This window comes from Gallinula chloropus (genome assembly GCF_964237585.1).
Source record: "Gallinula chloropus genome assembly, chromosome: 1".
NCBI lineage: Eukaryota > Metazoa > Chordata > Aves > Gruiformes > Rallidae > Gallinula > Gallinula chloropus.
Genome location: NC_140085.1, coordinates 144,623,210 through 144,644,906, shown reverse-complemented (window position 1 = coordinate 144,644,906; position 21,697 = coordinate 144,623,210). Strand labels below are relative to the sequence as shown.

Genomic DNA, 21,697 nt, shown 5'->3' with positions numbered 1-21,697 from the left:
AGGGGTGTTGACTTAGTGGAAAACAACAAAGAAACTAAAATTATGGTGGCAAAGCAAAGGATAGGCTTAGTAATGTGCTAAAATAAGGAGACTCTCAGGGGATCGACCTCTAAGTACCTTGTGGCATTTTGGGGAAAACAACATGTCTGTTAGCAAACAAGCAACAGAAACCATCCCAGAGATTTATTCAAACAAGTTTTCCGCTCTCCTTCCTTCCAACTTTAAAAATATTGAAATAAATACAGGGGGTGGTGCAGAGGAGAAGGAAGGATAAAGATATGTTTACTGGAGAGTTCCTGGGCAAGATGTTCTTTAACCTGTGCTGATGTGCTGTAACTTGAGATGGCAGAAAAGAAAACGTGGAAACATGGAAGGTGCCAAAATCCTCTATGTGAAGGAGGTAGTGGTTGGCTAAGCTGCTGTTTCTGGTGCCCTTTGTCACACTTCAGCAACCCTTTGATGTAACGTGATTAAGCAAGACTGTACTTTGAATAGTGGATAAACGGGTTTTTAATGTTAACATATGTTGGGGGGTGGTGTGTGTGTTTGAACTTTTTTTGGTATGTGAAGTTGGTTTTCATTTTGCTGCTTTTGTTCCTGAAGCTGTTGTAGCACTACGTGAACGACTCGTCTCACTTGGCATTTTTTTCCCCTAAAAATTGCCTTTATTAATCCTTGCACGTGATCTGGAAGCAAATAGTAGTCTATCAAAACAAAATCCACACATCATTAAAATTATTTCAGCTGTGTCAGATTAATGAAGTTGCTGTGGATTTCTTTTGTTTGTTGGACTTTGTTTTGCAAGAGGCTTGTCTCAGTAGCTTTTATTTTTAAAAAGTGAATTTTTAACGTTGTCATGGTTGGTATATTCTCCATTGTGAAAAACCAGAAGCCTTTGCTGCTCTTCCTGAGGTTTTTGGGGTCATCCTGCTGAGTGGTGGAGGGACAGGGCTCAGAGGCGGTAGGGATTTGGCCCACAGTCTGACAAACGACATCGTGTCCAGAGTCAAACAAGTTAATGTACAAGTTTCCATGCTGCTTAATGAGAGGATAATGCTTGGAACAATGGATTGCAGATGGATGAATGGCAATTAAGTTAATTGCCATTGAAAGCAAAGTAAAGCTGAGGTGTTTGATAACTACAGATGCCATTTCTTGCAGACACATTAACGTACTGGATTATAGGGTAACTATTTTTCCTGTTTTATTAAGACTAAAATCTCTGGTATAGATTTCTCCTACTAGTTACTTCCATCTCCTTCAGGATGCAAGAATAGCAATTGCATTCCTCAGACATAATGAGGAAATTGACCAGAGCAGAACCTGCAATTGAAAAGCTTTCGTGCCAGCATCAGTAAGGTTTCAAAAATACAATACATTTCTCCAGGCTCTGACCACCTCAGTTTCTTTTCCTCATATCTAGCTGTGAATTGCCAAAGAGGGTGGCTTTGCTTTGTATGAAGGCAAAAAAGGTTTTTAACACTGATCTAAGCTGAATGGAAACTGCTTGAAGTATCTTGAATTGTAAATGTCACTTCAGTCCACATTAATTCCTTCAGAGAAGGAATCCAAGAATGCTGTAAACCTTCAGTAATAAGGAAGATGATGACTAGAAAGAACTCTCTTTTATTGCATCTGCCTGGCAGGGTTTGGATTATCTCTGCATGTCCTTCATGACAGATGATTGCCTAACCTTCTTTTAAAGGATTTCCAGTAATGGAAATAGTAGGATCCATACTGGTACTTCACTGTCCTATCATTGAAAACTCTTTCTGAGTTTAACTTGAATCCTTTCTACTGCTTTTTGGGTTCGTAACTTCTTGTCCTACCTGTTACTATTGAAGAGATCAGATGTTTTCTCCTTAGAGCAACATTGTGTGTTTGGAGGTTGGTATGCATCTCCTTTCTCTTTTCTTCTTTAAACTGCACGACTCTCGTTCACCTGGGTTTTTCTTAAAAGTTTTGATTTTGGCCCTTCTAGAGGTCACTCTCCTCTGGACATTTGTCACTTACCCCATGCAGCTGCAGATGTGGGGTGGTGGGATGCAGGATTGCCCCTGATGCCTTGCTGGTAGTGACCAGGGAAGGAGCAGCATGACTATCTCTGCAGCAGCCTGGAGATGGCCGTGCCACATCCTGATGGTCATGCCCTTCTGCAGCCCAGCGCGGTGCTCCTCTTCCTCCTATGAGCGTGAGGCTGTTGCCTCATGTCCAACCTGTGATCCCGTGTAACCCCTTGGTGTCTCCGTCTTGCTGAACGGCTGCCGGTGGAGTTGACCTCTGTGCTGCATTTGTGTGTGTACAGCTGAACATGCTTGTAGTGCTTTTTTTTCCACACCACCCCTTAAGTTTACGGATACCGGCCTGACTGATCCTGCTCTTCTCCTCATTCACCTTGACCAGCTTCAGTGTTGTTCCCAAGCTTAATAACAGGCTGCTGATCCATTGTGCAGCTTGCTGATGAATGTTCAACAGAATTTAATCCAGGATAGACCCCCCCCCCCCCCAAGGAGGTCCTCTCAGTACAACCTTCTGATTTACCAGGGAGCCTTTGAGGACTGCTTCTTGGGGTACTCTTTTTCAATCCATCCAGTTCTATTAGTTCCATGTGAGAAAATATCAAGACTTTCATAAATTCTGGCTAAAACATCCACTGCATCTCCTTCATCTACAAGTCCAGCCTTCCTGCTGCGTAAGGGAATGATGTTCACTTTACATGTGTCCTGACAAGTCTGCGTTGGCTCTTCTCAAGACAACTTCTCCTGGCTTGCAGATGAGAAGCCTTTCTTGCCACGCAAATTTAGCAGTTCTTCCAGTAAAGACCTGTGTCATTGGATGTGTTATTTCCAAAACCTGTAACTTTGTGGAGTCTGAAGAGCAAGAAGAGTCTAGTAATTGGTCTCTAACAGCAAGAGGTAAAGCAGTCTGTTTAGATTTCAGATAGGCGGCGGGTGACTCAGCAGAGCTAAAACCTTGCCAAGTTGTCTTCTGTTAGATTTAAAGCAGAGGAAAACATTTGACAACGAAGACATAATTTTAGGGATTTGTTAGTTTTGTGTGTTATTTCCTTTAATTTAAAACTCTTGGAAGGTAACGTAGGGGTCACACACAAGGATCTATCGCAGTTCAGACTTGCCATTCGCTTTGAAGTGCTGGAGTTGGAGGCAGTCCAGGATCCCGTAACGTGCAAGTTGGGAACTGCTCTTGGAAAGAATTGCTGAGTTTTCTGAAAAGTGGGGAACGAGGCAGTTGCATCTCCTCACCTTTTATTCTTTTGATGCATGTGCAGACACTTGTCAAACATTATTTTTACATAATTCATGCCTTTTTTCTTAATTCGGTGCAGCTCAGTAATGCTGCATTTGCTTAAAAACCAAACCACCGTGGGACTTGTTAGGCCAGAGATGAAAATCTCAAGTGGAATGGGCCACAGGTAGAAAGGCTGTGTTTCTGTTCAGTGTTGGAGGCACTGTGAAACTCAAAACAGAAACTGTGGGACCTGGTGACATGGGCCAGTTGCTGCATCTTTGCTGTACCGTGTTTAAACGATTGCCTGTCTTGCTTCAGGAGCTAATTTAGTTTCTGGGGTTATAGGGTTTGGGTTTTTTTTTTTTTTACCAGCTGTAATTTTGTTTGGCTGTGTTTATGAGGGGAAGTAATTGCTTTAAACCCTAGAATTTGCCTGCCTAACAGGAAATACTTTTCACGGTGTGCCGCTTTCTAATAAAACCTCTTATTTGAGCCCACAGCAGTAAGTGCTGACAGCATTTCATCCCCATGCTACCATTTTTCTTTCCCTCCTGCCAGTGGGCTGGACCCTGCTTTGGCACTTGTCTTCTGGGGCAGTCCTGGCTGCAGTGAGGCCTCTGCGGTGGCCCTGTCCTGAGTCACAGGGGACAGGCAGTTCCAGGGATGTTAGGGTTGGCAGCCTTCCCCTGGTACAGGGTGAGGGGGCTGGATGTAGCGCTTGGTGAATGTACTGGGTATCAGATATGGGAAATGTCATTCTTCAGCATAAAACCAGTGGCTTCTCATCTCAAAGGCCCCTTGCCTGGAGCCTGCAGCCCCAAAGAGGTGTGGCAAAATCCTGAAGACTCAGAAACCACGGGCTTTGGTGCTTTAGAAACAGTCATCTCTTAAATATCAGAGGATCTCTGCTTCAGCAGAGCTCGCTCCCACTCTTCTGCATAATGCCTCTTTTCACATAAAGGTACAGAAATGTTCACAGCCGGGTAGATCCAGGGAGGGCCTTACCTTCTCAGCACAATAACAGGAGAGCTCAGCTCTACCCAGGGCTGACTGCAGATGCTATCAGCAGCATTCATCTGTGCTGTGCAGAAATGGAAAATATTTTAGTGGTGAGTTAACTAGGAGGCATATCCTGATCCAGCTTTGTCACAATAGCAGATCGCTGTGGGCACTTATCAGAGTTGCAGGAGTTTTAACTCGGGAGCAACCTTTTTGCCTTCCTTCATAAAGAGGGTTTTCCTTTGTTCTTTGTGAAGAAAACAGGAGACAATTTGTCTGTTTTACTTGGATAATCTTATTAAGGAAGATAATTCTTGAGAGGGAAACAGCAGCTGGCGCTCGTTCTGTCTTTTCTGCTGGTCGCAGATACAGATCCCCCCTTCTCAGGTCTCGGTTTGTTCTGGATTGTCTTCTTCCCTGTTTCACATGGCTTTAGGTTTTTTTGAAATACCACCCCCCAAACAACCAGTTTGCTTACTGAAGCAGAGAGCTTCATCTGCCTCAACTTCTTTTTAAACAGCAGGGCTGGGGTAGGGGGAGGGTGCCTGCAGAAGAGGAGGATGAAGGAAGGAGTGGAGAGGGGATTTACAGCACCAAGGTTCCACTCCCTTCAGCCCACGCTTTAAATTCTTTAACCGGAACAAAGTCGAGCTGCTTTTTTGCCTATTTTTTCCCCTTTCTTTGCTTTTTTTTTTTCCTCCCCCTTTTTTTTTTTTTATGTCCCCCTAAGGTGAATCATGTTTGGAAAAATTTACTTGTTGTAAAGAAAATGATAGGATTTAAGCCCTAATGTTTCTGGAACTGCTGGTGGTGAGCTAATTGCCGTGGCCTGTTTGTAATGTAATTGCACAGCTCTCTAAATTACTGCAGACTTCTTCATTAAAAAAGGACAAGGGAAAAAAAAATCCCCAAAGCCAAGTTTGTATAACCATAGCCCAGTGATGAAAGCTTCATTTATTTAAACTTTTTCTCTCCACATAAACGTGGATGGGTGGCTGGAAGGAAGCCAAATCCAAACTGAATTTAGCTGGTGCCACTATTCCCAACTGAGTCTGTAAGTGACCTGAAACTGGTTTGTGTTTTGCAACTGTTCTGAGGGCTTTCAGAGACTGATACCTCTGCACGTCAAGGATGCTGTGATGTAAATGCCACCATCATTAACTCTTCTATTGCTGACCACTTTGGAAGTACTCATCGAGCACATGCTTTACTTTTGGATGCAGATGCAAATCCCTGGGGTGATGTCAGTAATGCTACTGGGAAGGGCAACAAGGAGGGTAAAGCTAATCTCTGTTGCTCAATGTATGTTCATCAGATAAAAGATTTAGCTATCTCCTGGGCATTGAAATCTGTAACTCTTTGAGGCTGGAAAGTGGTACAGCAGCCATAGAAGAATGCATGGCTAAAGAATACTTTAAAAAAACCCAAACAACACAACAAACCAGCTGCTTTAAGTTAGTGTCCTTTTCCTTCCTACTAGTTAAAATAGCTCCTTTTGATCTTTCTGTTAAGCAAGCAAGTGTTGATGATGATTCTTTGTTGTATTTCAAAGTCGGTCCTCGATTGATCTGTTCACATAGGCAGCGAGGATTGCTGTGCTCCTGGTGCTTTTATCCTGTATCCCTCCTCGCTCGTGGTGAGGCTAAGGAGAGCATGAACCTTGCGCTGATTGTCCTGGCTTTCGGGGTCTTGTGATTCGCTCTTGCTGCTTTCTCTCAAGGGATCTTGAAGCCAGAGCACAGAATGAATTCTTTCGGGCCTTCTTCAGATTGCCCAGGAGGGAGAAGCTGCACGAAGTTGTAGACTGTTCTCTCTGGACGCCGTTTAGTCGCTGTCACACAGCGGGAAGGATGTATACGTCAGACAGTTACATCTGTTTTGCCAGCAAAGAAAATGGCTGCTGCAATGTTATCATCCCACTTAGAGAGGTAGAGTTGTTTGTTTTATTTCATTTCGGGTCTGCATCTGCCTTTTTCTGCCCTGAGCATCCACTGTCACTTATCTGCAGACTGTCATTTGGTGAAAAAGAGTAGGATGTTTGTGTGTACCATGCCTACGGGCTTGCTGTAAAGCTTGTTTGGGGACACATGAGGACAAGAGTTCCGAAATAAACGAATGGGTAACTCAGTGTGAAGCATGGACAAGTACTGCAACAGGACAGAGCACTGCAAGACCAGAGTCTGCTTGGTCCAAGACTCGGATAGTGCTCCTCTCCCAGCTCCACAAATGCATGTGTCCAGCTTGATGGCAACTTCAGCTTGGACCACCCTAGCAGTACACAAGCATCTTTGCCTGGGATCAACACTTAGAAGTGTTGAAGCTCTTCCCCCCCGTAGACACACTCTGGGTACTTTGCAAACCTGTAGGGCAGAGAAAAAGAGGATGTTCTGGAGGCAGTGATGAGCTGCCACATACATTTCCATGAAATCAGAGGCTTATTTAAATGGACTGGGGGATGTGTGGGAAGGTGGTGGGTGTAGAAGAGGAGAAGGGAGCTGTCAGCAAACACCTGCCTGATCTTCCGTGGATACACGGTTGTTATGATCTTTTAATTAAAGCTTTCCTTTAATCCTTGATTAAGAGTAACATCAAAATATCGTAACTGTAACAACCTAGTCTTCCACAGTTCAGGAAATAAAAAACAGTAAGAGAACAATGTTAATGTACATAACCAGAAATAACAAAACACCTGTTTTCCCCTGCCCTCAGGGGTGTAAAAGTAAATTTCCTCCTCCATCTCCCAGAGTTTGACCCAAGTTGATGCATTTCTAAATCTTGTTTTAATCATCAATCCCCTTTCTTATCTTTCCCCTCAATCCGCACTCTGTAGAAGTGGGTGGCAAAATCATTAAAAAACAACCAAACAAACCCCAGAGCAGCTGGAATACTTCTTGGTGCTTGCTTTGAGCTTCTAAAGAGACCATAAACTTTGGGTGGCAGGATGTGGGTGATCAAGGAAAGCCAACCTGAATAACCTGTGTGGGTTAATGGCTGATGGTTTTGTATGTGTGAATATTTGAAGATGTTTCTGTGGATGTGGTGCATAACGTGTTTTCTGTAATGTTTCTGGAAAAGGTAATCAGTATAGAGAAGATGGAGGACACAAGCCTTCTCCCTAACCCCATCATTGTTAGCATAAGGAGCAAGATGGCCTTTCAGTTCATTGAGCTGAAGGACCGGGATACTTTGGTGGAGAACCTGCTACAGAGGTTAAAAGAAGTGAACTCCAGCAACCCAGTGCACTGTAACAACTTGCAAAATAAGAACCAGGTACTGAACTTTTGGGGTTTTGGGGATTATGAATTAAATGTGTTTACCCATTAGTCTGTTGCCCTGCCATCCTCAGGGGGTTATCTTGGGCCAGTGCTGTCTGATGTCTGATGGCCTGACCGATGGGATGGAGCACATCTGCAGAACAGCTGTGACTGACCCAATGTGGAGGAGTGTGAATATGCTGGGGGACAGGGCTGCCCTTCACAGAGGTCTCAGCGATCTCATGGAAAGGGCTGATGGAGACCTCATGATGTTCAACAGAAGGAAATGCCAGGTTTGGCAGAGTTGACCCCATGCAGGACAAGGGACTGGGGTCTGGCTGGCTGGAGAGCAACCATGTGGAAAAAGCCATGGTGAGACCAGCATGTCAGGGGATGTTACTGTTCCCTTTTATTCAGCGCTTCTGAGGCTGTTCTGGAGTACTGTGTCCAGTGTGCTTTGACTCTGCCCCACCACTCAAGAAAAGCATTGACAAGTTGGAGTTAGTCTAGTGGAGGGTTACAAGATGGCCAGGGGTTAGAGCCTATGGTTTATGAGGAGAGGTTTGTTCAGCCCATCTTCCTCTAACTGACGGGCAGTTACAGAGAAGGTGGAGCAGGACTCTTGGAGGTGCCAGCTTAAAGACGAACCTCGAACTCCCCTCAAGGGTGGGCAAAGCTGGACCAAGCTGACCTTTACTAACAACTTCTGATTGAAAGTAACAAGCCTTTTTTCTGATGTACCTATGAATGATGACTTGCTGTTCTAAGACCTTTCCTTCTGAAAGCTGTGAAACATTTTGATGCAGAAGGCAAAGGCCAACCCAGCTCTGTGTCTTGAAGACAGTTGAGGATGTACTTCTTACCCTCTTCTCAGTCATTTCCTCTTTGATTATGCATTGCAGAACACTCCTGCCTGCGGATCCACGTACGTGGTGAGGGACAGTGAGCCTGCGCAGCCAGGAACAGAGGCTTCCCAAAACGAGGAGAGAAGTGAATGTGGAAAGGAGAGCAGTTACTTGCTCAATGCAGAGGCACTAAGGTCAGACTTTCATCAGTCAGGAACATCAGGCCTTGATTTTGGAAAGGTACGTACCATTGGGGGAGTTGTAAGAGGTTGGTTTGTTTGGAAAACAGACCCTCAATTTTAGTAAAGTGAACTTGATTGGTTGGAGAAGTTAGATGTGGGATAATGGCTTTTCTATTTCCTTGGAGCTTTTTCTTCTCCCTGGTCTCCCTTCATTTCTTTTTGGTAAACATTTGGAATTCTTCTTGTCTGATCAGTTCTGCTTATCCCTGTGCAGTGAATTCTGTGTGCAAAATGGAGAAATTTAGAGTCCTTAGACTGCCCATTGATAAGGGAAATACCTTGCAGAGTTTCTAATAAGTAAAATGTTTCTGTTTACCTGTTCTCACATGCACAGGATTTGTTCTTTTTTTTATTAAAAAGCTACCTTCCTGTTCCCAGTCTAGGGAGCAAATCAAGGAGAGTCTGTGGGATGACCATTTTGTGGAATACGGCAGAACCGTGTGCATGTTTCGCACGGAGAAAATCAGAAAACTTGTTGCAATGGGAATCCCTGAATCCTTAAGAGGCAAACTCTGGCTGCTTTTCTCAGGTGAGCCCTCTTAGAAACGTTGGCTGTAGGCATCATCCGATTCTGAACACGACAAACCATTTAGATGAGCAGTCTCCCTAGGGCAGTTGAATATCATTTACCTGGAGCTCGTAACAGTGCTTGCAGAAGAGAGATGATCAGCTGCTGAACCAAGAAGTGCAAAGAAATGTCTAGGTAGATCTGTAAAAAAAAATTTATCTCTGGATAACAGGACATGATGTGCAGAAGAATTGAAATAACATCTGATTCATCTGTGTAATTTAAAATTAACGTCGTCATGTTTTCATAAAATAATGTTCATCTTCAAGCAACAATTAGATTGTAGCATAAATATTGATTTAACCCTAGACAAATCAAATTACTGCAGACTAATGACATCTTCAAGTCAGCAGTCCTACCTCTGCTTCTTGTTGAAATGTTGGCAGAGGTAATAGAAACTGGAGATGGAAAAAACAACTCGTTTTGTCCGCAGATCTGGCAGCGCCAGGATGTGCTTATAATATGATCACAAGTTTAGTCTTTAATCCAGTATATGACATGTTCAAACATTGGTAAAAAGTGTTCCTTTGTGTTTTTCCTCCTTGGAGGGTGTGAACAGCCCTGAGTACATTTCTCCCAGTACTATGTTCTGCCAGGGCAGCTTTCTGCTCAACGAAATGAGCAGAATATTAAGGTGTTTTGAATGATGTGGTGTCATAGAAGCTTTGCTAATATATACTTTGTTTTCAAGACATGTATCCTGCTAGGGATTCAGTTATTTTAGGTCTGGAGATTTCACTAAGTGATCCCCTCAGATAGTGGGGAAAGCCTTCTCGCTTACCTCCTTTGGAGCAGTAATACCTGCAACGCTGAAGCGTAGCGTTGGCCTAATCCACTTGCCTCTCCCTCCTTCCCTCTCTGCCGCCATCAGACGCTGCGACGGACCTCGCCTCGCATCCCGGTTACTACGTGCATTTGGTGGAGGCCTCCATGGGCAAGTGCTGTATGGCCACAGAGGAGATCGAGCGCGACCTCCACCGCTCGCTGCCCGAGCACCCCGCCTTCCAGAGCGAGACGGGGATCGCCGCGCTCAGAAGGGTGCTCACGGCCTACGCGCACAGGAACCCCAAAATAGGATACTGCCAGGTGAAGAACTCCCACTGGGGGTAACGCTCGCTGCTGCTGTCCCCTCTTTGTGCTCTCCCAGCTTTATCGTTCTCTTGGGAGCACATTTAATGGTGCCTTTGATAAATAATGACCTTATAGTTATGAAAAATGCATGGTTTAGATACTAAATGTCATTAACTCTGGAGAGCAACTACAGAGGCTGGTACCTTGGCTTAACAGCAGTCATCCCTCAGCGTTTTGCAAACCGAGTTTAGAGTTAAAGGAGAGGAAGAAAACATGTTTCTGGTCCTTCTGTTTGCTCAAAAATGGGTTTCTTACCCAATACTTGGAGACTGTCCCGCACAGATGAGATTCACCTAGAACACTGGGTCAGAGCTGCCAAAATTGATGACAGATTATGGAGTGCTTTACCCAGCTGGCCCGTTAAAGTATTAACTTTACTTTCTGTGCAGCTCCCGGAATTCTGATTTGACATCAGACCGGTTCCCTTACATTCTTTTGGAATACAAATACAGGGAGGCGGGGAAAGCAGGCCCAAAACATCTTGCACTATCAGTTGCCTGTTTTGTACCTGGGTAAATCCAGTACTGTGCTTGTTTCCTGTTGCTTTTAGGAAAAGCAGCATACATAAGCTTGAAAAACTTGTTGCAATTATGCGTTACTACCTTTCTTGTGCTGTTTTTTCCCCCAGTTGTTTACATCACATTAGGCTACTTTTCTGTCTTTAAAAATAGCCACACTTTAGCTTTTGTTGGTAGGATTTTCTGGCACTAACAAATCCCATTTTCCTCTTTGCCCCTGTAAGTCTATGAATATTTTGACCTCCGTGTTGCTGCTGTATGCCAAAGAGGAAGAAGCCTTCTGGCTGCTGGTCGCTGTGTGTGAGCGGATGCTGCCGGATTACTTCAACCACCGAGTCATAGGTGAGCTCCTGTCTCTTTCTCTTGCTAACTGGGAGGGGGGCAGCCAAATGGCCCCGGGGGTGAGCAGAATCCTCGAGGTCTCCTGAGGTCCAGACCCTGTGGGTGAGGTGGTCCATCGAGTGGTGCGGTGTGCAGGGACAGCAGTGGTGGCTGCTCAGGCTCCAGCTGGGGTTGGTTTTGGTTTGAAGGGTTTGAACGGCAAGAACTGTAAACATAAGCTCAACTTCAGAGTTGATCTTTTTCTGCCTGATGGTCAGAAGGCAGTGGCACTTCGGCCTCTTAGGTAAAAATAGAAGAGCTTGCGTGTCTTGGTTAGGAGTATTCGGTGTTAGAGACTAGAGCTGTTTAAGATGGACCTAGGGAAGAACTGCCAGGGGGTAGGTATTTCTGATCTGACCTGTCTGTGTTGCCTGGCTGCTGGAGCGGTACAGGCTTGCATCTAAACTGGCCCTTGGTAGAGAGGGCTGATACAGACCCCTCTGAAGGTGAGATGCAGCAGTAAGAAGCAAGCCCAGTCCCTCTGCAGCGCGTCTTGTTCTGCGCGAGTTACATCGCTGGTGCTTTGCAGTGCAGCTCTTCTTAAGACAAACGTCCCAATGCACAGGAAGAGAGGGGTGGAGCACCTTGATGTGGTCGTTGCAGGTATTCCTACAAGCAAGAGTACTTGTGTTTCGCAGTCACTTCCTCCCCCTGTAGAAATGCTTGACAGCTTTTCCCTCTTTAATGCTAACCTTACTCTTTAGTTACAGCATCTGCCCTTACACCATCACTGTAGCAAAGGGAGAGATCAGGATCACTTGTGAGGCAGTGGGGCTCGGAGGAAAACCCTGGCAGTAGGGTTTCCAGGAGCTAGAAATGGTGCAGGTGCTCATAGTGTCTGGGGAGCAGGAGGAGACAGATATCTGAGAAGATTGCTAATCTTTTGTTCAGAGGTTGGCATTGTCCTGACACTGTGCCACTGCAGTTACTGCCTTGTCACTGAACTGTCAGGTAAGGGAAGTTAAAGCAGAGTTATTCCAAAGTTAGCTGGATGTTTTCTGGTGCTTGGAATGCAGTTGGTATTTGCAGCTAGTGGTGGATGGGGCACTGTAGCTGTCCCGCTTTTCAGAAGTTTGGTTCCTGTCTCCAAACATGCCATTAAACTGCTCTCTTGAGGACTTGTTCCCATGATTGCATGTTTCCTTCCTTGATTAAGAAACAAACATGGCTTTATCTGTCCTTACGCATTTCTAGGTATCATCAGCCTAGGGCCTGTCATGAGTTACTGATAACTTTGGTGCTTGCTGGGTTGTTGTCTATAAGTAGCATTCTCCAGGCCCAAATAAACTTGAGTGGTCTCACATGGCTGGCTGTATCACTGTCCTGAGTTGTGCTTAATTTGGGGTTTCTTGTATAGTTTGTGTAGCCCATCTCTTGCAATGGCTACAGCCTACGTGGTCAGAGTGCTGACAGTCTGGGTTGTCTTGTCTCTGTATTCCTGCCCTCTGTGCCCAAAGGAAAGGGTAGTGTGACTGCAGAGGAGGCACTGCTGTTGCTCACTGCGGTGTGAAGAGCCAGGGGCTTCAGTTCAGAAGTTCCCCTGCTCCCCCTGGTCGAACAGCAGCACTGTAGTTTTGCAGCTTTGATTTGCCCCAGACCTCAGCGTGGCCAAGTGGGTGCTACTGATCTCCACCCTGCCCCTCCTCTGGTTCCTGTTGCTTGAGTTAAGTGTTCTTGGCTTCACATTTCGGTTGACCTTCTTTTTTGATTTGTAACCAGCTCTTGTCTAAACTTCATTTTGTTTCTTCCTGTGTAACACTTCTAAGACCTACTTTTCCTCCCTGTCCACTACTGCCAGCACTGTTGTCCAGATTTTGATCTCTTTGTAACTTTGGTGATCTCTGACCTCGGTACCCGTCACCGTGCCTTTCCTCTTCAGTGTCAGTCTGTATTCTTTGCAGTCAAAACAGCTACTGAATTAATGACCTTAGTTACAACAGGCATTCTTAGCTCTGTCTGCTCCTGGGTCTTTTCTTTCTGACAGTTAAAATACTTTCTTTATTTATTTATTTTAATTTGGATTTTTTTTGTGTCAGAAACGTAGGCAATTGAGTCCTGTTCACAGAATCACAGGATGATAGGGGCTGGAAGGGACCTCTGGAGAACATCTAGTCCAACCCCCCTGTCAAAGCAGGATCACTTAGAGCAGGCTGCACAGGAATGTATCCAGGCAGGGTTTGAATGTCTCCAGAGAAGGAGACTCCACAACCTCTCTGGGCTGCCTGTCCCAGCGCTCCGTCACCCTCACAGTGAAGAAGTTCCTCCTCATGTTCAGGTGGAACTTCCTATATTCAAGTTTGTGCCCATTGCCCCTTGTCCTGTCACAGGGCACCACTGAAAAAAGACTGTCCCCATCCTCCTGACACCCACCCCTCAAGTATTTATAAGCATTGGTTAAGATCCCCCTCAGTCTTCACTAGGTTAAAAAGTCCCAAGTCCCTCAGCCTCTATTCCTAAGAGAGATGTTCTAGATCCCTATTGTCTTCGTAGCCCTTTTTGGTACCCTTGCCAGTAGCTCCCCATCCTCCTTGAACAGGGGAGGCCAGAACTGGAAACAGTATTATAGATGAGGCCTCAACAGTGCAGAGCAGAGGGGGAGGAGAACCTCCCTCAACCTGCTGGACTCATTTTTCTTGACACACCCCAGGATGCTGTTGGCTTTCTTGGCCACCAGGGCACAGTGCTGGCTCATGGTCAGACTGTTGCCCATCAGGACTCCCAGCTCTTTTCCACAGAGAAATCTCAATCTTTGTATTTTTATCACATGAGCATCTCCCTCTTTCAGCCTTGCCATCTATGACTGCTCTGTCTTTTCACAAGCCTTTTCAACATTTCTCTGCTTGCCAATGGGAGAAGCCTGCAGGCAGGGCTGGCACCTGCTTCCTCCTCCTTCAGGAATTCCCTCTCTCTCCCTTTTGCAATGCAGAGGAGAAATTATAAGCAGATAGCTGCAAGATAAGAAGCAACTTGTACTTGGGTCAAGAGTGGTGCCAAGGGTCTGTTGTGTTCTCGTGTTACCCTGATTTCTGCATCCCTTTCCTCCATAAACCATCATGCTGTCTTACCCCACTTTATCTGTTCAGACTGTCATCATCTTGCCATTATGATCCTTGAAACAGTGAAATCCTTACTTCATTTCTCTGATTTGCCTTATCAGCCTTGGAGATGTCATTTAGTTTGTGTCTTGGGTCATTGTTTTTTGAATGGATGCCTTCCACCTACCTTTCATGCTGTAATATGTTAGAAGTTCAGGTGCTCAGATACTGTGGTTTCTGGGAGCCTAACAAATAGGTGGGCACAAAAGTCACTTGGAAAACACCTGCATGACTTTCTTCTGTAGTGTCAACACTTGATAATAATGTGAATCTTCTGCAAAAGATCTGGGCAGCATTGCACTTCTAGACTCCTGCTTTTGCCAGTCTCTCCCGTGCAGCCTCTAAGCCTGGAAGGATGTTTTATATGTCTGCTTGTTTGTCTCTGGCTTCCTTCAAATACCCTTAAAACCAGCTCTGGGGTTTTTTTTGGTCTATGTTAACTATGGCTATTAGCTTGTTTGTATTAAGTTTGTTAGAAGAAACCAAACAAACAGCTGCCCTCTGCTGAGTATCCCCAGTCTGTTTTGTCCTCTGTTTTCTTTATCCTCCTTATTTATGACCACCTGACCTGAGAAGACTCTCTCTTCAAAGCAGAGCACTGTGCTTGATGTGTTTCTCAAAAGCTTTTTGCATGTCCCTAGGCACTTATTTTTTATTTGTGGCGCTGTAATGTTTGTTCAGCCACCAGCAGAAGCTTTTTGTGGCTCTCTCTCTGTAAACTTCTAAGACAGGGAAGTGTCACAGCTGTTGGGGTGTCGTATGTTTCTTTGTTGTTGGGTTTTGGTTTGGTTTGCGTTCTTTTAGTTAGGATGCAAAGCCAAAAGATGCTGGCACTCTGCCAGGATATATTCTGCTTTTGGAGGATAGAAGTTTTGAGTGTTGAGGGGATATATGTCTTCTTTTCATGTCATTTAAAGTTGTTCCCTAATACTAGCAGAATGTGGACTGTGGGAAAGAATGATGCCATGGAATAACTTGAAAGATAAAATAGTTGGAAAGCTAACTGCATTTCATGACCAGGCACATTTGTAGCTTTCAGCATCTTTGGTTAAAGCTCCTGATGTGGCAGATCTGGTTGGTAGATACGTGGCACTGCAGTGATACGAAACTGTATTGATTCTACAATGGCTGCTGACAAAGCAGGACTGAGCTGGTAGCTGAAACAGAGCCCAGAGCTGCTGCTTTTGGAAAGACTGGTTGGGACGGTTAGGAAAGCTTAGATCTGTGCATTGCAGACGTTTTTTGTTCTTAAAAAGATTAATATATATATATATATGCATGTAAGTATATATATATACACACACACATATATATATATCTATACATATGCCCTTGTGAGGCCCCATCTGGAGTACTGTGTCCAGATGTAGGGCCCCCAATACAAGAAAGATGTAGAACTGTTGGAGAGGGTCCAGAGGAGGCCCACGAAGATGATTAGAGGGCTGGAGCACCTCCCCTACAAAGACAGGCTGAGGGAGCTGGGATTGTTCAGCCTGGAGAAGAGAAGGCTTCAGGGTGACCTCATTGCAGCCTTCCAGTACCTGAAGGGAGCACACAAACAGGAGGGGAATCAGATTTTTAAAAGGGTAGATACTGGCAGGACAAGGGGGAATGGATTAAAGCAAAAGAAAGGAAGGTTTAGATTAGATGTTAGGGGGAAGTTTTTTACAGAGTGAGTAGTGAGATGCGGGAACAGGCTGCCCAGAGAGGTGGTGGATGCCCCATTCCTGGAGGTGTTCAAGGCCAGGCTGGATGGGGCCCTGGGCAGCCTTGTGTAGATCCAGGCCTGGAGGTTGGTGGCCCTGCCTGTGGCAGGGGAGGGGTTGGAGCTCTATGATGCTTGGGGTCCCTTCCAACCCAGACCATTCTGTGATTCTGTGATTCTGTATCTGCATATATTTGTGTGTAAATACTTTTCTTCCCACTCAGTGTGCGTAGCCATATCCGAATTTTCCATCTTACATTTTCTCACTCAGGATGCAAGCTCTGCTGCCCCCCTGCTCAAGCACATCGGCTGGAGAGGCATGTGTGCTCTCTCAGTTTCATTGCACAGATCCTAAGTCAAACAGTGAAATGCTTTAAGATTGCTTTTAGTTTCTCTGTGCTCTTTTAGCTGGAAACAACAGCTGCTGCTGTTACTGTTCCACTGCACCCTAAAGGCCCTTGGCAGGTTCAGGATGGGCTCTTTTTGCAGAAGGTAGTACAGTGAGGATTATGGATTATCACAGCAGGAGCGGAATGGGATTTGTCATTGTCGATGGGAGAGTGTATCTTGTTAGTTTAAATCCTAAGAAAGGCTTCCATTTGATGGTTGACAGCAGTCATTAGCGTTAAAAGAACGACTTTTCCTGTGTCAGTCCTGGCTCATACTGTTTCTTTGTGACTTGCAGGTGCTCAGGTAGACCAGTCAGTGTTCGAAGAGCTTATAAAAGAGCAGCTTCCAGAGTTGGCTGAACATATGAAGGATCTGACAACCTTAGCTTCCATTTCTCTTTCGTGGTTCCTTACCCTTTTCCTTAGCATCATGCCCCTGGAAAGTGCTGTGAATGTTGTGGACTGCTTCTTCTATGATGGGATCAAGGCCATTTTCCAGCTGGGCTTGGCCATACTGGAAGCCAACGCCGTGGACCTGTGTAACAGCAAGGACGATGGGCAGGCACTGATGATCCTGAGCAGGTACGGCCACGCAGGAGTGCTCCTTCTATCGCACTCTTCTGTCATGAAACAAAGGCATTTTGGGGGCCTTTGTGGTACCAACAACAGGACCATCCATGTTACCTTGCTGCTGTGTTCCCAGTGTCTGCCTTAAACAAAGGGCTTTGTACGTGGGATGAGTAGAGGTCCTGTGAAATTTCCTGGCAGCGCCAAGACATGCATTGGCTGCGTCAGCCTGAGATATTTACTGCTGCTCTTTGGGCCTTCCCTAGAGTGATGGGCTTCCTGTTCCAGACTTGAAGGAGACAGAAGTTTTCTTCCTTGGGCAGCATTTAGTCATTTGGCTGGCTTGCCGTTCCGCAGATGAGTAATCATGAAGGCATTTTTGAAGAGCTTAACAGGCTGAAACCCAATTTATTTCTAAGCCTGAGCCATAGAACATGTTTTGCTTATTTATATTGAGAAGAGCACAGTGCAGAGTCATCTGTATTGCTTGTATTTCTTCCCTTCAGGTTTTTAGAGCACGTCAAAAATGAGGAAAGCCCTCTGCCACCTATTGGCAATCACCATGCGTTCTTCAGCGATGACCAGGAACCCTCTCCGGTGACTGAAATAGCTAACTTGATTCATGACTCTTATGAGGTAAAATACTGTCCTGTGCCTGCTGGTCACTTTTAAATTTTAAAAAAGAAAAAAAGGTTAAATTCAGTGTGGAACCTTTAACAGATTCCTTGACTGAGTGCTCACATGCACAAGGCTAGGTGTAGTATAAATACCTACACTGACAGATCAGTTGAAAACTGGGTATGCTTTATCTTCAAGGACTTGCAAAAGTTCCAGCAAATGAGAAGTACAAATACCATAAATTTCTGTAAAAATAATAAACTACTGTTTCCTCCCTTGTAGAAATTTGGAGACCACTCTGTGGCACAGATAGAGCACATGCGCTACAAACATCGAATCCGTGTCCTGCAGAACCATGAAGACACCACCAAGCAAAACGTGGTGAGTGGGGTGGTGTTTCGACTGAGCTTAATATCTCCTCTCTGGAGCAGGCAGCTTTTGTGTTTTATAAGTTCTTGAAAGAAGGAAGAATCGGTACTGACTCAGAAAAAAGCTCTGTCCTGGGATGCTGATGGGTTTGGGTTTAATTTTGCGGCCACATGAGTTATTTGCTAGAATGGCTTTAACATTAAGAACAGCCACAGCACAGCACCTTGTCTGACAGCAGCCCTAGGCAGATGCCCGGGGAAGAGCGCAAGAAGAGAGCAAGTCTGATGCGACGTGATGCTTCCCCAACCTCCTGTGACCTGCAGCTTAGGGATTTCCCATCTTTGTTTCTAATAGCCCTTGAGGAATTTCCATTTTCACCTATCTGTTTGATTGGTGAATCTAAAGAAGTTGAGGGGCTGGAGGGTAAATCCTATGAGTGGCTGAGGGAGCTGGCAATGTTTATTCCAGAGAGAGGAGGCTGAGGGGAGACCTTGTCACTGCCTACAACTACCTGAAGGGAGGTTGTAGAGAGGTGGGCAATGGTCTCTTCAGCCAGGTGACAGGAGATAGGACAAGGGGAAATGGCACAAAGCTGTGCCAGGGCAGGGTCAGATTAGATGTCAGGAAAAAAATTTTTACTGAAAGAGTTGTGAGGGCTGGAACAGGCTGCCCAGGGAGGGCGTTGAGTCACCATACCTGGATGTTTAAAAAAAGGGTAGATGAGGTACTTAGGGATATGGTTTAGCATAGGATGGGAACAGTTGGACTTGATGATCTTAAAGGTCTTTTCCAACCTTGTGATTGTGTGATTCTGTGAAGAGGGGAAAAACTGCAAAGATCTTTCAGTACTGTGTTTTTCACTTGTGCTATGTAAGGACAGTCCCTGCAGGGGTCATGGGCATGCCTGTGTCAGGGAGGACAGGAGAAAAGATTGTCACTAATGTGATTTTTCGTTCTTTTTAAGCTCCGAGTTGTCATCCCTGATGTTTCGATTCTTCCTGAAGACTTAGAGGAATTGTATGACTTGTTCAAGGTTGGTCTCCCTGAAGAGCAGGGGCTGCACCTCTTGGAGGCTTCTGGGCCTAACTCCCAGCCGTCACTTTGCAGAGCTGCCTCGTGTCCTCTGCCTGGGCGGTGCTGTTCAGATGGGACCTTGTCATTCTGTCCTTTCTGCGGTTGCCCAGCTGTTGCAGGGGGAATAGTAATGTGCTGATCCTTCAAAGGAGAAGTGCTTCAGAGTTTCCTTTCTAACTTGGTGCTCGGAAACGGGCCATGAGAAATTAGGCCCTGGTAACTTTCACATGCAGAATAAATTAAATGCATAGCTGTGTTCACTGGAAGCTCTGCAGTGCTTTCAAGGGCTGCTCTCCTAATGCTCTTTAAAAGCAGATGCTGTTTTCCATGGGGGAGAAAAATCCCCAAACTTGTATCCTTGCTATTTGTTCCCAGTTTTCTAATAGTGTTAATTTCATCTTAAGAATTAAAACCAGCTACTTCAGTTCATTTCTGTTGAGCTGATGTTTGGAAGAACTGTTAGGAGCAATTTAGAGATGAGGATATCTAAGCTTATGCAACTGTACTTGATTTAGAGGTCCAGGCATGTAATGATCACCCTTAATGGACCATTTCTTTTGTGTATTGACCATAACCATAAATTGTGTGTACTGAGAGTACGACTGTGGTATGTTCTTGGTGTCACCTAGCTATGTGGCTGAGAGCAGCTGTATCCACCCTCCATTAGCAGCTGTAAGAGGATGCTGCTGGGGTTTGCTCCTCAGTGCTTCCCTCTTGCTCCTTGCTGCTCTGTTTTTGAGCTTTGATGGCCTTGCCCTTCTCCCCTTTCCTCATTGGGTTTCTTGGTGGTGCATCCTTTTTTGTTAGCTCCCTTGCTTTCCCGGGACAGCTTGTTTTGGTAGGAATCTTTGTTTTCCATCCGCCTGTCCCCAGCAGAAGACTAATAGGTACGGCATCCAAGCAGAGAGGTCTGAGGGAGAATAAATGAGAGGTCAAGCCCGTATAATACAGCCTGGATTTTTTCTGACCCTCTGTGCCTTTGGCTGGTTAGAGACAGCCAGGGCCAGAGGTGGCTAATAGCGTTTCAGTAGCGTGCAGTAAATTTCCTCCAAGGATCTGCCCAGTTTCCCTTCAGTTTTATTAATTATCCATTGGAAGGCAGGAGAGAGCTCGGCTGCTCTTATTTAAAGATTCATACTTTATGTTTTCTGACTGGACTGGTCTTGGCATAACACCCCACGCTAGGAGAGTTGAGTGTTCCCAGCATCCTCTGATGGGAATGCCTTTTTCTGCTGGTTGCCCTCTCTCCGTTACACAGCGTTCCCCCCTCCCCTGCCTCTGCTTTCTCCTAGAGGGAACATTTAATTAGGTGTTACTGGGAAAGGATGGACCCGGTGGCGGAGCGGCACGACCCCAGCCGGCCGTACGCCGAGCAGTACCGCATCGACGCTCAGCAGTTCGCCAACCTCTACAGGCTGGTCTCGCCCTGGACCTGCGGAGAGCACACCGATGTCCTCGCCCAAAGGATCTTCCGGCTCCTGGATGAGAACATGGACCGGCTGGTGGAATTCAAGGGGTTCGCCAGCTGCTTAGGTATCGGCATCCCTGCGGGGTGGAAGGTGGGCAGAGCTGGGGGGGGGCGGAGGGAGTGGCACGTGGGTGAGATGGAGGTGTTAAAATGTCACGCAACTGGCAGGGGAGGATGCGGCCCCCATGGTTTTCTTGGGTTTGCAATCAGCCTAGCCAGTGATCTTCATTAATGGTTTGTGTCCTGATCACCTGAAGTCAATTAGGTTTAAAAGACACCCTAAGGACATGACTGAACATTGTATCACGGTATCTGATTTCTCAGACAACAGTAATTCTGTTGAAAATACATTATGGATTAGAATTGTGTCTTGGTCTGCATCGAATGCTCAGAAATCCCCTCTGCTGGGTTGTGGCTCCCAGTATACATTCCCAGTCTCAGTGTACCTCTTTGTAGCTGTTTCTTGGAGCCTTAGCCATGCACAGCCCGCTGTCTGGCATGTTGACAATTAGCAGAATGAAAAAAAAATCATCTGGCAATCAGGGTCTGGGAGCTGCATTGGGGTCAGTCCTGAGGCCACCAGCTGTCACAATGAGATAAGGCTGCCTGTCCCAAAATCTGTCTGAAGAAGGAAGTGTCTCAACTGTTGCCTGACCCCAAGTTTAAAAAAACCCTTGAATCAACATTTGAAGCTTCAGTGAAAATCAGTAAATTCTTATTCTTGCCACTAAAGATTTTTACAATTATCTTTATGTGAACCAGGGTGGTCTGTATTATATTATTTGAGTCTTAGAGGTATATGTCTTTAACAAAAAAAAAATGGTTATTGGGAGAGGTCAATGTTAATTCACCAAGTGGAAATCATACCTCACCAATCTGATAACCTATGATGGCATGACCAGCTGGGTGGATGAAGGGGCAGCCTTGACTTCAGCAAGGCTTATGACACACTCTCCCATAACGTCCTCATAGGCAAGCTTAGGAAGGGTGAGTTCAGTGAGGTAGGTTGAGAACTGGCTGAATGGTAGAGCCCAGACAGCTGTCTAGTTGGAGGCCTAGAGCCAGCAGTGTGCCCAAGGGTCAGTTCCAGGACTGGTCTTATTCAACATCTTTATCAGTGACCTGAAAGAGGGGACAGAGCGTACCCTCAGCAAGTTTGCTGATGATACAAAACTGGGAGGAGTGGCTGACACACCAGAAGGCTGCGTTGCAATTCAGTAAGACC

The 21,697-nt window shown here is 45.6% G+C and overlaps 1 protein-coding gene across 1 annotated transcript in view; it reads left to right on the top strand.

The window, feature by feature from the left end:
- TBC1D8 (TBC1 domain family member 8) overlaps nt 1-21,697 on the top strand; it is a gene marked incomplete at its 5' end in the record, with an annotated part of 52,305 nt that overhangs the window by 25,938 nt on the left and 4,670 nt on the right. Inside the window, 11 exons of the mRNA XM_084279255.1 lie at nt 5,969-6,176; nt 7,324-7,518; nt 8,405-8,587; nt 8,968-9,118; nt 10,029-10,243; nt 11,031-11,148; nt 16,673-16,958; nt 17,450-17,579; nt 17,844-17,942; nt 18,895-18,963; nt 20,297-20,537. Of these exons, the coding sequence (XP_084135381.1) occupies nt 5,969-6,176; nt 7,324-7,518; nt 8,405-8,587; nt 8,968-9,118; nt 10,029-10,243; nt 11,031-11,148; nt 16,673-16,958; nt 17,450-17,579; nt 17,844-17,942; nt 18,895-18,963; nt 20,297-20,537 (1,895 nt within the window). The remainder of the gene's footprint in view (nt 1-5,968; nt 6,177-7,323; nt 7,519-8,404; nt 8,588-8,967; nt 9,119-10,028; nt 10,244-11,030; nt 11,149-16,672; nt 16,959-17,449; nt 17,580-17,843; nt 17,943-18,894; nt 18,964-20,296; nt 20,538-21,697) is intronic.